Below are 15,487 nucleotides of genomic sequence, written 5' to 3' on the forward strand. Positions count from 1 at the left end.
GGCTCTTCCAACAAGCGGGATTGGCCTAGGGAATTTTAGTGGGGTTTTTAAGAGAAATTTTAATTATATAGGCCATAACAAATATTTCTTTTTAATTCGGTTTTAAATTAGGTATTTATTGTAGTATTGGTTTTATAAGGCTGTCAGCCGCCCTGAGTCCGGTAAGGAGAAGGGCGGGATATAAATTGAATTAATAAATTAATAAATAAATAAATAAAAACTCTAGGAATAACAATCTGGATCATATCTCTTATTATTTTCAATATTAACGTTAACTAATTTTTTTATTAAGGGATAAATGCAGTTTAATGATGAAATCAGAAAATTCAGAAAAGAGATTTGAAAGAAGCAAGAGAATTTATTGAGCATTATTTATTGAAAACATAGAAAGAAGTTTGTTTAACTGATCTTGTGATTTTTATTGGGAAGCTTCTTACTTATTTAAGCCAGACTATTTTCTTTCTAGCTGAACCACACTATTTAGCGTCTGCATCATATATGGTACATAGCAGTTTAAGTGAAGAAATGAGCCAATTTGATTTCTCAACTGGAATTCAGAGTTTTTCATACAACTCTGAAGATCCTACCACTTCCGGTTCTCACTTCAGGAAAAAGGTGATTTAATTTATGTGTAAATGTGTGCCTTAACTATACTGTTTTTTAGCCCAAACAACTCCTTTAATTGTTTGTAGAAATTTTCTAAAGACTTAAAAACCATACCTTATTGGAATACTAATGAGGATGTAATAACTGCAGTAATAATAGCAACATAGTTTTCCTATAAAATACCATCTTCTTTTGAGCAAGAAATAAATCCATAAATAGGCACGTTACCATGCATTACAAATAATTCTGTGATTGCTTAAATCTAAATGACAAATTCCAACTGTGAAAAAGGGGAATGTTGCAACTTTAGTACCTCAGCAGCAGAATAGATAGGCATGAATAGGTTAACATTAGGTTATCTAATTAAGCTTAATTATAATAATAATTGCCTTGAGTACCTTGTGAGGAGAAAGACGGTAAGAGGTGTAGGCTGGATCAAAATTTTCCACTTCAGGCAAATTTGACAATTTGTCATTTATTATTCTTTATTGTTTTACTGCACATTGTACAAAAATGTTTTCAACACTCCAATTACAATACTTCCTTTAAGGTTTTTTCAATATATTGATCAAATTTCATGAGGCTAGCTAGGTTTAAAAAAAAATTCACATCAAATGATGGAGCCCATGGAATGTGCAGAGATTGCAATGGATATACTAATTGGAATTTTCCTCAAAACTTAAATGGAAATAATACATTAGGTGTGTAATAAATAGCCAGGCAAGTTTTGTTTTGTTAAATCATGGTTTCTTGGAGAGCTCCAGATAAGAGTCCAGGGAAATGTGGAGAATCTTTTAATTACATTATTGCAATAAATTGATATTTCCCAAAGTTTTGTTGCATTGTTCTCATTGTTCATTTGTATTCATTTTGGGGTTTTGGTATTTTTAGAAGAGACCTGATTGAAGTGAGAGATTAGCACATGGAATATTAATCAGATACCCAGCTCATACTTCACTTAAATCAAGTCTCTTGCCAACATATTATTTTCTAAAAAAAAAAAAAGAGCTACAAGGATATTATATAAATAACTTTGAGAAATACAAGCTTTGCCTGATAAACGATCTTGAAATAATAGGATATAATATATGCATTCTTTATGGGTACTGTTGTTATAGCAAAAATCTGAACAAAAAGAAGGGATAAGGACAAAATTGAAATTAATTATTATTCTAAAAGGAAATGACAGGTACTGTGGTTCCAGATGATGTGATGGAATTAGAAATGGATGAGCTCAATCAGCATGAATGCATGGCTTCTATGACAACCCTAGTCCAACATATGCACAGAAATAATATCACACCGGTAGTAGAAAAAGTAAGTATCCCATTATAGCTTTGTGGAGTTGGCAAATATCACTTTCAGTTAAACTAATTTATCATAAGTATGCTTTCATATTTATAAATCTGTATTTTTTTGGTATTCAGGATACAAATTCACCAGAACTTCCTCCATGGATGAAGTTTTTGCACAGTAAACTGGGAAATTCTACTGTACCTCTAAATATTCGTCTCTTTGTAGCAAAACTCATTGTGAATACAGAGGAAGTAAGTTCTTTTTATGATAGAGAAAAGTGTTGTAATATATAACTGGTATACTTGCATTTCTTTGGGTTATTAGAGAACATAATAATGAGATTAGAATAATCTCCGAACTTTACAGGTAGTCTTTGCTTAACAACCACAATTATGACCAGCAAGTCCATCGTTATGCACCAAGGCATCACATGACCGTACCAGACTTACAATATCATTTCCACTTCCAGCATCAAGGGGGTCACTGGTCATTCAGCAAGATATCACATGACCTCAACTTGCAATTTCACTTTTACATTCTCCAATAATTCTACTTGGTAGAAGCTAGTTGTGAAGCTTGCAAATGCAACCACATGACTATGGACTGCTACAACAGCTGTAAATATGGGTCAATTGCAAAGCGCCCAAATGGTGATCCTGTGACTGTGGGATGCTGTGATGGCCGTGACATCCATGAGATGTGAGGATTGGTCATAAAGCTGTTTTTTTTCAACTGTCATAACTGAACAGTCATTAAACAAGGCAGTCAATATATGAGGACTATAAGTAATAGTTGTTCTGGAATGTTATTAAAAAGAGACAGTTGAACATTCTTTTTATGAATAAGATTTTCAAGTATTACCAAAAGTGACAAAAGCTTCTTGTTCAAAGTAAATATAGGCATAACAATATCAAATAAAGTCTGTATTTTGATCTTGTTTGTTTTTTGGCAGCTTGTTGAAATATACTAATTTTCTAAGCAAGTATTGATTCCTGATTTCTTAAGCAATTAATGCAGTTAGTATCTCCTATATGAGGTGGATTCATGAATGATTCTTATGAGCAAACTATGGTCAATAATAGTGTTATTACCATATATGCATTTTGACTGTAAACAAAACAAGGATGCAAAATAACCTTAATATCATTCAGTCTCTGTGCTATTGCTCAAAAATAAGCCCTTCCAACAAAGTAAAAGCTACTTCTGATTCACAAGTTTTATCAAGTCTCTGGAACTAGTCTGGAGTAAGGGATGGTAATTCCTTGGCAAAATAATATCTCTTCTAGACAAAAAGCTACTGTTGTGTAAGGCATGAAATGTGTTTGCATTGTTGAGTATTTGCATGGGTAACCTTTTAAATAATAATTTAGTTTGGTTAGAAGTAAATAACAAAGTTAACATGCAATAGGTTTTACAATGGCAATCTTGGATTTTTCTTCTCCAGGTTTTCCAGCCTTATGCAAAGTGGTGGCTGGGTCCTTTACTGCAGCTGGTTGTTTCTGGAGATAATGGAGGAGAAGGAATACATTACATGGTGGTGGAGATAGTGGTCACTCTGCTTTCATGGACTAATGTGGCAACTCCTAAAGTAAGAAATGTATTTGATTATAATAAGACAGCCATATATACCTATGCCCTGCCCTGCCCTTCCTTCCCCTCCCCTCTCTTCTTTTTAGTACATATATTTTAACACTATGCCAAAGTCTTCTTGATAAACAGTGGCTAAGATAATTTTATAATGCTGAAAAAAAAGACTTTTCTCTTTCCACGAAAATAAGACCTAGCCATAAAATAAGACCTAGCTTATTTTGGAGGGGTTTGGGTTAATATAAGCCCTACCCTAAAAAGTAAGCCCTACTTAAGACCCCGCCCACTCCGTCCCACCGTAAGTTTTTTGGCAGACTGGATCGCGTGCCTCCTCCCACCTTATCTGCTGCCGGTGCCGCCACTGCAAGTTCAATTTTGCAGCTTGGCTAAACTGTTCAGTGCAGTGGGCCGCAGTTCCCATCAGCTTCAGGAAGCCTGGGCAATGAAAAAAGTAGGCCAGGCTCCTTGCAGCTGAAGCAGTTCGGCTCGCCTGGGGTCAGGTTGGCCGTCGCAGGAGGCATGACCCGTCCCCATCCTCCAGCACCGCTGCACATGTGGGACGAGCCTCCCACAACGGCCAACCTGACCCTGGGCGAGCCGGATTGCCTACAGGGAGAGGCTGTGCATTGCAGATCCCTGCAGCTCCTAGAGGCTTCGAGCGCTGCTTTTCGTGCCGCTCGGTTTCCCACCCCATCCCCGCAGGCTGATCTGGTGGACAGGATTGCCTTCCGTCTTCCCTGGCACTGCATTGGCAGCTGATGATGCCTTCCTAAGAGGCGGGACGGCAATTGGACGGCGGCCACACTGCGAATGGGGATAGATCATCCCCCCAAAAAACAATGAGGCAAACAGATGCGGTTCCAAAAACAGCGGTGCGAAAAGGGCATGCGTGGATCCCTGTAGCTCCTGAAGGCTCCAAGCAATGCTTTTTGCGATGCTGTTTTTGGTACCGCGTCTGTGCGTGTTTGCCTCGCTGTTTTCGGCGGTGCTTTAGGGGTATATCCCCATTCGCAGCATGGCCGCCATTCAATCACCACGCCGCCTCTCAGGAGGGCAGTGTCAGCTGCCAATGCAGCAGTAGGGAAGACGGCAGGCAATCCCACTCACCAGATCAGCCTGGCTGGGTGGGGTGGGAAACCGAGTGGCACAAAAAGCAGTGCTTGGAGTCTCCAGGAGCTGCAGGGATCCCCGCACGCCCTTTGAAGTCGTCCTCCTGCAACATGCAGCCTCTCCCTGTAAGCAATCCAGCTTGCCCAGGGTCAGGTTGGCCATCGTGGAAGGCTTGTACCGCATGTAGAAAAAATAAGACACTCCCCCAAAATAAGCCCTAATGGGTCTTTTGGGCCTAAAATAAATATATGACCTGGTTACTATTGCTAACCAGGGAGAATTTGGCAAGCCTGAATATATGATGTTTAAATTAAGGTACCATATGTTTTGTCATTTTATGAGCAAAGAGGAATATTTGCAATATGCTTTTTCTAATTCTTTCATATTAGGGAAACATAAAGGATGAAATCTTAGCAAACAGGTTGTTGGAGTTCCTAATGAAAAATGTGTTTCATCAGAAAAGAGCAGTATTTAGACATAACCTGGAAATAATCAAGACAGTAATAGAGTGCTGGAAGGACTGTCTGAGCATACCTTACAGGTAAATAATGACAATAAAATGTGGTTGTATATACAATTCTCCAAGAGCTACAGCAAAGATGGGAAAGGATAACTTTCTGCCTATTACTGAAGTACAACAGCAACCCCAGTAGGCATTGGCCGTACTAAGAGATGCTGTAATTGAAGTTCAGCAATTGTTGGTCTGCTGGTTTATACCAAAGCCTATTGTCATATATGCTTTTTAAGTAAAGTAGGACTAATCTGTTATTTATTTGGTGATTTGTGACAATATGTACAAATTAAACATGGATTATGATTTCCTCTAGAAACAATAAAAGTCATGTTGTCTGTGCCATTAGAAGAGTAAATGAGGAATGGGGAAAGAGATTTTGATAGAAAAAGGTTTCTACACAGGGGATTATGTTCTGATATTTAAAAAATGCAAAGTTCTTGAGATGAGTGACTTAGATTGATTAATTTGTTAATTTTTTAATAAATTAAAAGGCAGCCCTAGAACAAAGTTTTCACTTTGTTATTCCTAAAGCCACTTCTTTCCTAAAGCTTTTATTTTGTAATTTGTCTGATCTTCTTCAGGTTCTTTCAATTGCCTAAGGAGAATATCTGCCCAAACTATCAAAGCGATTTATCACTTTCTAAATTAAGCATTTTTATACACCATTTGTATGCTTACAAATTATTATTTTACTGGGAATCAAACTTTTCTAGTTCTGCCAGAACTAGATGGCTTTGTTATGACATCTCATAATACATTGACCTAAGTTCTACCCTCTACGATAACTTTCTTCAAGTGAGTCCCATGCAGAGATCAGCGCACACCGAGATAAATCTATGTTGTGAGCTGGGATGAAATGAAGGAAGGTTAAAAGGGCATTGAACAGTTCAGGTTTTGGTTTTTTTTTTTGCACAAACCTTGCCTTTGCTTAGTACTAGTGAAATTTAAAGCATTGTTATTGGTTTATATTTCTTACTTTGTAATAGGTGCATCGTGCCTTACCTTCAGAAATTCAAAGTAGCATAGGCAATGTTTTTTTTCAATGTTTTTTTCTCACAAGAACAATTCGGTGTGCTAAATTGAATTGAGAGAGCACGACTGGCCCAAAATCATCCAGTCAGCTTCCATGGCTTAAGGTAGATTTAATACTGGGTCTCCAAAGCCTAGACCAAGGTTTCAACTTTATGGGAAACTGGCTCTTTTATTAGATGCCTCCATTATACTAAATCAGAAAAGATTTTAATAATGATTATGTTTTTGCATCATTTGCTTGTATTGCCTAAGCTCGATAAGGAATCCCAGCCATTGGAAAAACCTTTCTCCATGGAACCGGTCCCTGGTGCCCAAAAGGTTGGGGACCTTTGACTTAGTGTGATGAGTGATTCCACTTATTAAGTGATCAATCTGCTGTCTATTCTTTCTCAATACAAAATACAAACCTGATAGTTTTGATTGGTACGAATAGTTACTTATTACTTTTAGTATCTTCATCTATGTTTTTGCTTACTGCAGGATAATATTTCAACAATTTTCTGGTGGAGATCCTAATACAAAAGACAATTCAGTAGGAATTCAATTATTAGGAATTGTTCTTGCTAATAATTTACCTCCATATGATCCAAAGTGTGAAATAGATAATACAAGGTAAGAATTTCAACTTTCTGATATTCCTATGGAGGTATACTGAGCATAAAACTTTTAGCCAAGAAGAAAGTTATGAAAATAGGTATCCCCAAGTGCAAAGATTGGAAAACAAATGATGAAATTGACATACACTTTACCAGCTAATTGCAGTCATTTTCCTAAATAATTTGATTGATCTTTGTTATATTTCATATATATAGATGTGTTTCAGAAATATTATGCTTGGACATGTTTCAAACATGGGAAAGAGGTAGATATGTTGGGACAATTTTCAGTGAATGCAAATTAACCATCTTAAATTTAGAAAATGTATAATAGAATTGGGAAATGTAAAAGACAGATATAGCTCTGGAGCTCTTAAGACTTTAACTGAACATTTCAAAATACAGTGAAAGGAGTTTACATTCAAATTACATGTGTGCACTAGACATTTGGTAAATCATCCTGTTGCAACTAAATGTAAAATGAACGAGAAAATCATATATTTTAATATACGTCAGAGGAATAAATATGCATTTGTGAGAACTAAATGATATTTCTTATTTATGTTAGATATTTCCAAGTTTTGTCTAATAACATGGCTCTGATAAGATACAAGGAAGTATATGCTGCTGCTGCTGAAGTACTGGGACTCATTCTTCAGTACATTGCTGAGAAAGAAAATGTGAGGAGAACATGCTTTTTATGTGTTATGCTGCTAGAACCAAAGAGTTAACTTCTAAAATCAATTTAATTTTAACCTAGTACCTGAAATACTTTGGCTTTATCTAGTCTACAGGTAGTCCTCGACTTATGACCAAAACTGAGCTCAAAATTTCTGTTGCTAAGCGAGACAGTTATTAAGTGAGTTTTGCCCCATTTTATGAATTTTCTTGCCATAGTTTTTAAATGAGTCACTGCAGTTGTTAAGTTAATAACATGGTTGTTAAGTGGATCTGGCTTCCCTGTAGAATTTGCTTATCAGAAGGTCACAAAAGGTGATTGCACAACCCCGGGATACTGTAACTGTCATAAATATGAGTCAATTGCCAAGTGTCTGAATTTTGATCATGTGACCATGGGGATGCTGCAACAGTTGTAAGTGTAAAAAATGGTCATAAGTCACTTTTTTCAATGCTGTTGTATCTTCAAACTGTCACTAAACAAATTGTTGCAAGTATTGAAAATAGCATTGATAGGTACCGTAGAACAGTAGTATTACAAAAGACTAGAATTACTTCACTGGATCTTCTGAAAGATCTTTCTAGCCCAGGACTTATTCTCCAGTACAGGGCAACTATTTAACTCTTAAGAAGCTGTATCAAAAATAGTTTACAGCATTATGATAAAAGTATCAATTAACAGCAGTAGTTTTAATTATTGCTAAAATATTTGGCCAATATGTTATGTTTTTAACATTCATATATGTTCAATTTTTCAGATATTTGAAGGTCCAATTTATGACATGGTCATAAAACAATTAAAGCTGCATCAGAATACCAGAGATGACAAATTTATTGTATGCCTGAATAAAATCACAAAGAACTTCCCTCGTCTTGCTGATAGGTATATTAGAATTATAAGTGGTATTATACTGTTGGTATTATGAATTTAATAGCTTGGTATAACTTTTTATACTTTTTGTTTTCGGTCATGGGAAGATTTATGAATTTTGTCTTCTTTCTGATACCAAAACTTCATGGAGTAATGAAGACTCATTGCTTGGAAGTAGTCATGTGCCGTACGCAAGAAACGGCTGATATGTACTTACAGTTGAAGAGTAAGGAATTCACACAAGTCATGTGTCACAGGTGAGGGATAGCATAATTTGTAATTATTTCTTGGTAGAATAATCCATATTAAAATATCTTTGAACAAATTCCACTTAAGAAAGTGGGAGTACATCAAGGTGTTTGGGGGGTTTTTTGGTCATTTTCTCTGATAACAGATGCTGGAATTACATCCTGTCAGTTTCAATAGGCCATTTGATATAATTCCCCATGCTTAGTAATGAATGCAATAAAGGTGTTTTATTCATTCTTCCCTTAGAGACGATGAAAGGCAAACAATATGCTTAAATATCGTGTACAAGATGTTACCTAAGCTGAAACCTGCTGAAGTATTAGAGCTACTTCCTACAATAACAGGATTCATTTCTCATCCTTCACCATTATGTCGGGGCCGAATGTATGATGTGCTCATGTGGATCTATGATAACTACAGGTAAAGACTCAAGCATGGATATTATTATAAATAAATATTCTGAAGCTATTTTGTCTTTTCCAGGATTCTAAATCTCTCTGTGGTCTGCAATTTAACTTAATTTTTATGTGCTATCCTAACAAATACCTAGGCCAGTGGTTCTCAACCTTTTTAATGCCGCGACCCCAACCGGTCGTAAGTCGAGGACTAAACCGGTCGTAAGTCGAGGACTACCCAACCGGTCGTAAGTCAAGGACTTTCCCTGCCCGGGAGCGCCGCGCATGCGTGGTTCTGCCCCCTGCGCCGGCCGAGGCGTAGCTGGCAAGCGGCAGAGACGGAGCAGGCCGACCACCAGCTGGCCCACCCCAAGGGAGGTAAGGCACCCGCTGGAAAAGGGGAAAAAAATGGCGGACAAAAAAAATGGCTGACAAAAAAAATGGCGGACAGCCTTGCTTGGCGACCCCCATGAAATGGTTGATCGATCCCAAATGGGGTCCCGACCCACAGGTTGAGAACCACTGACCTAGGCTGTAAAATAGGCCTTGATTAGAATTCTTTTTTTTCCAGAAAAAGAAAAACTAGAGTTGATCAGGCTCTTTTATTTTTATTTCCACCTACCAAAGAAAATGGTCTCCTTCCTCCTCCCATTTTCATCTATCTGTTTTAAGTTTGGAAAGCCACAGAGCAAAATGCCTCAATACCTCATTTCTACATGGCTGAATTTCTTTTTGCTCAAATCAGCAAAGAAAAGGAAGTGTTGGAAATTGCATTGGGAAGGCCTGGGTCATACTCGTTCTGCAGATTGTTCACTTTTGCCACAATGCATATTTGCAGCTAAAGGGAGGAAAAAGCTGGAAAATGCAGTTAGATATTTCAGACGTACTGTCCATTAGAGAGTTGCCTCTTTAATTTCTCTTTTTCCACTTTACAGAAACTTCAGAATAATGGGTGTATATCATGTACATTCAGGCTTTGACATTTAACATATGAGGATGTGCAAACCATCATCACATACACACTTGGGTAATAGGCACGTGCAAAGCCTACTTTTTAGGAACAAAGAATGTGAAATGAATTCATGCATAAGCTCATTATAGCAAAACTGCCATTAGATGAATTTCTGTGTGATCTTGGGTTTTCCAGTACTTCCATGGAGGAAGGAGGAATAACTAAAGTAGAAAAACTCATAAAATCTACAAAACCAGAGAAATAGTAGGAATATCAGCAGAGGTAGGGACTCTGAGAATTGAATTGAACAGAAAGGTCACTCAACAAATACTGGTAGAAATAGGCAAGGTATTTAATTACAAAAAATAGACAAGAGCAATAGCTGGAGGAGATAACCAAAGGGGAAGAAGGAAAGAATATGGAGTACAGCTAAAAAAACCTGTTGAGAACCTCAAAATACATCATCTCTGTTTGTTAGAGATTATGTTGCGGAGTGAAGGAATGTGAGACAGCGACATTAAACAGACTAAAGATTTAAAACCAGATTAGGAACAAGATGAAGAGGCACAAGAAATAATTTCATGTTCATCTTCAGAATTTATTTTAACGTGGAGCAGCTTCAAATATTCTTTTGTGATTAGGCAAAGTACATGCAACTGTAAAAAATGTATTTCTTTTTCTTTGTTTAGCTTTAGTTTATAAGCACCTCTTTTGAATCCTAGACCAACAGAGATATCTGAAGCCTATTATTTAACAACCATATCTAAATGTAAAGTAAAGCCATAAAGTGCTTTTTTCTGTTTCTTAATTATTTTTTATTATTATTCTAAGTGGTGTCACGTAATATATTTTATCTGATGAAAACTATCATCAAAATCCTTGTGTGAGTGACTGAGGTTCAGTAGAGCGTGAATTTTCTTTTATCAGTGATTCAGAAAGTCAAGCAGATGAGGAGTCTTCACAAGTGCTGAAACTGGCAAAAGAATTTTTACTTCAAGGACTGATTGATGAAAATTCTGGATTACAGTAAGTAATGCAAATTTTATTCTGAAATCAGAATTCTTTTTTTAAAAATTGAATTGTATCTGTTGCAAAATTGTGCATGTATACACATACATTTACAGAATAAACTGTAATTAATTTTAATTTTAAATTTAATTGAAACTTGTTTTTTCAATATGATATAGAACTGCAGTCTAAATGTCTTAATAAATTATGATCCTTTTTTATGAAGATTAGATTTAAGCAAAACTTTATGTGTTTAATTTGGGAATGATATAGAAATTCTCACCTACTATTCATAAGGACATACGGATATGTCATGCACTTTGTTCATATATTTACACAGTTACGGATTATTTGAAGTTGACATTTGCATATTTATTTTCTTTTACAGATTAATTGTTAGAAATTTTTGGAGTGATGAAACTAGGTTACCAACAAATACACTTGATCGCATGTTGTCTTTACTAAGGGGTTTGTACTCTGACAAAATTGAAACTCACTATTTGAGTTTAGCTACAAATTTTCTCCTTGAAATGACGAGCAAAAGCCCAGATTATTCTAGAAAAATGTTTGAATATCCGCTTTCAGAATGTAAATTTCAGGTGAATGTATATTATTTTGCAATGTATAAGAGATTACTGGAGTACTTCTTAAAAACTAAAATCCTTTAGATCAGAAGTAGATCATTTTTTAAAATATTTATTTCATAATATTTAATTTTTATGTTAATCCTTTGTTTTAATAAAGGCAAAGATATTAATTTTGATAGTTACATTAAAAAACATGCAAACTGCATTTCTGTTTTTACCTTGATACATTTTATTGAAATTAAAATTATCATTTACTGCTATATAAACTTCATAATAAAGAAAAATGGAAGAGAGGAATATGGTGAATTACTGCATGCTACTCATTATTCCATATACATGTTATGCATCTCTAAAAAATGAATCTTCCTTAATTTCCTTATGAAATATTTACAAAGGTTGCATGTATTAATATGGTGCTGCCTACAATTTGTTGTGATTATTTTTTATGGGGGGGAAAAGGGATAATATTTTCTATTTTTATGAAATATCTGAGCCAATAATTTGAGAATAAATGGGCAAAAAAAATACTTTAACTATTTGACTATAATATAGATTTTATATACTATATACTGTATGGTATATATAGTTTTACATACTATACTTTATAGTTTTTAACTATAATGTTTATAAAATACTTTTAATTTATAACTAACAACATCAGGCATCAAGCTAGAAACTACAAGGCTGTGAGTTCTAATGCTACCTTAGTTAGACATGAAAGCCAACTGGGTGTCTTTGGGCCAGTTACTCTCTCACAGCCCAATTCATCTTTCAGGGTTGTTGTTTTGAGAAAAATAGGAGAAGGAGAGAAAATTAGCTACCGTAATTGCCTTGAGTTACTTATTAAAATAATAGGTGGGAAATAAATAAATAAAAATACATGCTATCCTTTTTAAAAACTGAAAATCTTAAAATCATTTTTAGGAATGAATCTCTTTTAAGTAAAAGTCAAATGGGGTAGTTTTTTCAAGCTAATAGATGCATGATTTGATTAAAACTACAAATTTGTTATCTATTTTTTCCGAGTTACTGATCTTTGATGTTTAAAAATAAATAGAAAATATACAATATATAATTGGGGGGAAATACACCTTAAGCATGTGAAGATTTAGTAATCTCTGATTTTAATAGGATTCTGCAAATATATTTGCATAGGATTATAATGTTTGTACTGACATCAGAGCGATGATGTCAAGATGGCTTCAAATATTTCATATCTGTTCTCCAGGATTTTGTAATTGATTCCAATTGGCGGTATCGAAGCACTATTCTTACCCCTATTTTTATGGAGACTCAGGCTTCTCAAAGTGCCGTTAAATATTCCTCACAGGAAGGATATTTGGGTGGCCAGCTAAGAGCTACTCAGCAACAATTTGAATTTACGCCCACCCAGAATATCAGTAAGTATCTTACACCTTTATTGTAAAGTACTAGCATGTCATAATGAAATTGTCAAACTTAAAGGACATATGATTATGTTTTTGCTGCATTAAAGAATCATTCAGTGCAGAATTATATTTTTAATTTATTTCTGGATATCATTTGTTACCTTTCTTTCATATACATCTTTGCATTTCATATAGTATGCTTGCATTTCAGTTTTTCTATCAAAAACTGATACTCTGTTGTCATTCTTTAGTATGTAATAGGAGAAAGTAAAGGAACCGTATTTGCTACAGAGAGGCAATTTGCTTTTATATAACTTGAACTGTGTTCTTATGCTCTTTTTACAGGTGGAAGAAGCTCTTTCAACTGGCTAATAGGAAATAGTGTTGACACCTTTGCAGACTACTATACAGTTCCTTCCACTTCTGAATCAGTTTCTTCATCCATGTTGCTCATTAACAAGCGTACAGACAGATCTTACAAAACTGCATTCAAACCATTAAGTCCTAATTTTGGGGAAAAACGATTGGGTTTGCCAGGAGATGAAGTAGACAGTAAAACTAAAGGTATTTGTTACTGTTAATCTAGTTGATTTTGCTCTTTCAATGTGGTTCTCAAATCAGGTCATCCATATGACAAAACCAGGGTTTATTTGGATAGCAGTAGCATAAGTTGTTTTAAGTTTATACTGGGAGTAAACATCTTGTAGGCCTCAACACCACCACAAATACTAAATATTAGAATTCTAATATTGAGGATTTTTTAAATTAACATTACTGTGTCTCTTATCTGTTCTTTGTAAATCAACAATACATGTCATAATTTTGCATGCCCCTTTCCCAAACACCAGCACTTGAAATTCTATTTTGCAGAATACACAAAAAAACACATTGAGTGCATACTGACATGATGGATACTAGTGAAACCACATTCAGTATAATACATGCTTAAATGGTTTGAAGAGATTTTAGTAGACTTGTCTTCATAAAGATGTATGCCCTGAATCCAATTATTTATGCCATGAAGTTACTGGCAGCTTTGTTGGTGTCTACAATTGTTTAATCCAATAGCCAAATTTCTTTTAGAGATACAACAAATGGGGCAAATGTCATCCTGCTTTTACTTTCTCTGTTCAATATTAAATATATACATATAAATATATAACTTAAAACAGATTTCTTCTTTGGAAATCTGAACGAGTTTCTAAAATTATGTAAAATAATTGCTGAGAAATAATAAAGTGTTAACTAAATGTGGAAACAAGTGTCTCCACTTTAAAAATCCTTTTGCAAGCTATCTTGTTAAAGTTTGCAGAACAAATATTTTCAGCCATTCTGTCATTCTCCTACCTCTCTTCTCTCACTTAGCAGCTTCATTAGAAATGGGGGAGAGGAGTATGCTTGTGTACAGGAATATTTGTGAAATCTACATGCTGTTACTAAGTAGTTTCTAATCAGAAGCACTACTTGCTTATATGCACACCTTCAAGGACACAACTGAAATCGGTGCATAAATGACAATAGGAACTATTGCATGGGATTGTAACAGTGGCAGGGAATGGTAATTGAAACAATTCAGTATTTGTCAAATTATGTTCTTTGTTCAAAGGAATCACAAAAAAACTGACTTAAAGCATGACAGTAGGATAGTTTTTAAAGGTATTCCATTCTGTCCCTGTCCTGTTATACATTTTTAAATCATATAATTTGAGAAATTCTCAATTCCAGGATTTGGCTAACAAGATTGAATATATAATTTCTTAAATAGTTTTACTGTGTACATTTAAAGGAATTTATTTCTACATGCATTAGATACAGATGAACGCACAGAAATTCTGAGACTACGGAGACGCTTCTTAAAAGATCAAGAAAAGCTCAGTTTGATCTATGCAAGAAAGGGTGTTGCTGAACAGAAGCAAGAAAAGGTTAGTTTTCTATGTATAATTTTCCAAATATGCCTGACTGGTACATGGAGTTTCCATTGTTGGGCTAATAGTAGATTATAGAAGATTACTATAAGTTTTAATTATAATATAATTGTGCTTAAGCATGGTTTAAGATATGTGGACTTCAATTCCCAGAACTCCCTAGCCAACATGCTGGCTGGGGAATTCTGAGAGTTGAAGTCCACACATCTTAAAGTTGTCAAGTTTGAAAGTCACTGAACTAGAGTATTTCATGAAAAGCAAGCAGGTCTGATGCATTCCTTATGGGTTCACTGACAACAACACAGGAGTGAACAATTTCAAGAAAGTGAAATTCTCTTCAATCTCATTCACAAAGGAATCCAGTCCAGGTCAGTGGAGAAGCCATATAATGTGAACCTAGCAGTTCCATAAGTATTTAAAATTAGCTATCCTTTCTTGAACCAAAGTTAAACTTTGAGCCAAAATATCCAAATTATAACTGAAAAAAACACAAAGCGTAAAATGCATGTGTGAATAGAGAGCCAATCTATCATTTTTGTATTTTGCCTGGATAATGTTAGTTGAATAAGCAAGTACCTGTCTTGGTTTAAAGGGTGTGCAATAACTCTTCCCTTTATAAAGTTAGAAGATGACTGTAGAGATTCATGTGATTTTAGATTCCTCTTTCTGATCTGGAAATGAACATTTTCATTG

At 35.1% G+C, this 15,487-nt stretch overlaps 1 protein-coding gene across 1 annotated transcript in view; it reads left to right on the plus strand.

Annotated features, from left to right (window-relative positions):
* The window catches only part of PRKDC (protein kinase, DNA-activated, catalytic subunit), a gene marked incomplete at its 5' end in the record, with an annotated part of 56,883 nt that overhangs the window by 11,772 nt on the left and 29,624 nt on the right, over positions 1-15,487 (plus strand). Inside the window, 15 exon segments of the mRNA XM_015815619.1 lie at positions 467-615; positions 1,786-1,923; positions 2,034-2,153; positions 3,347-3,490; positions 4,989-5,140; positions 6,626-6,757; positions 7,310-7,421; positions 8,178-8,302; positions 8,398-8,547; positions 8,786-8,959; positions 10,814-10,912; positions 11,283-11,493; positions 12,710-12,881; positions 13,215-13,433; positions 14,679-14,791. Coding sequence (XP_015671105.1) covers positions 467-615; positions 1,786-1,923; positions 2,034-2,153; positions 3,347-3,490; positions 4,989-5,140; positions 6,626-6,757; positions 7,310-7,421; positions 8,178-8,302; positions 8,398-8,547; positions 8,786-8,959; positions 10,814-10,912; positions 11,283-11,493; positions 12,710-12,881; positions 13,215-13,433; positions 14,679-14,791 — 2,210 coding nt within the window.

The sequence above is a fragment of the Protobothrops mucrosquamatus genome, unplaced genomic scaffold (assembly GCF_001527695.2).
Source record: "Protobothrops mucrosquamatus isolate PMUCROS unplaced genomic scaffold, P.Mucros_1.0 scaffold356, whole genome shotgun sequence".
NCBI lineage: Eukaryota > Metazoa > Chordata > Lepidosauria > Squamata > Viperidae > Protobothrops > Protobothrops mucrosquamatus.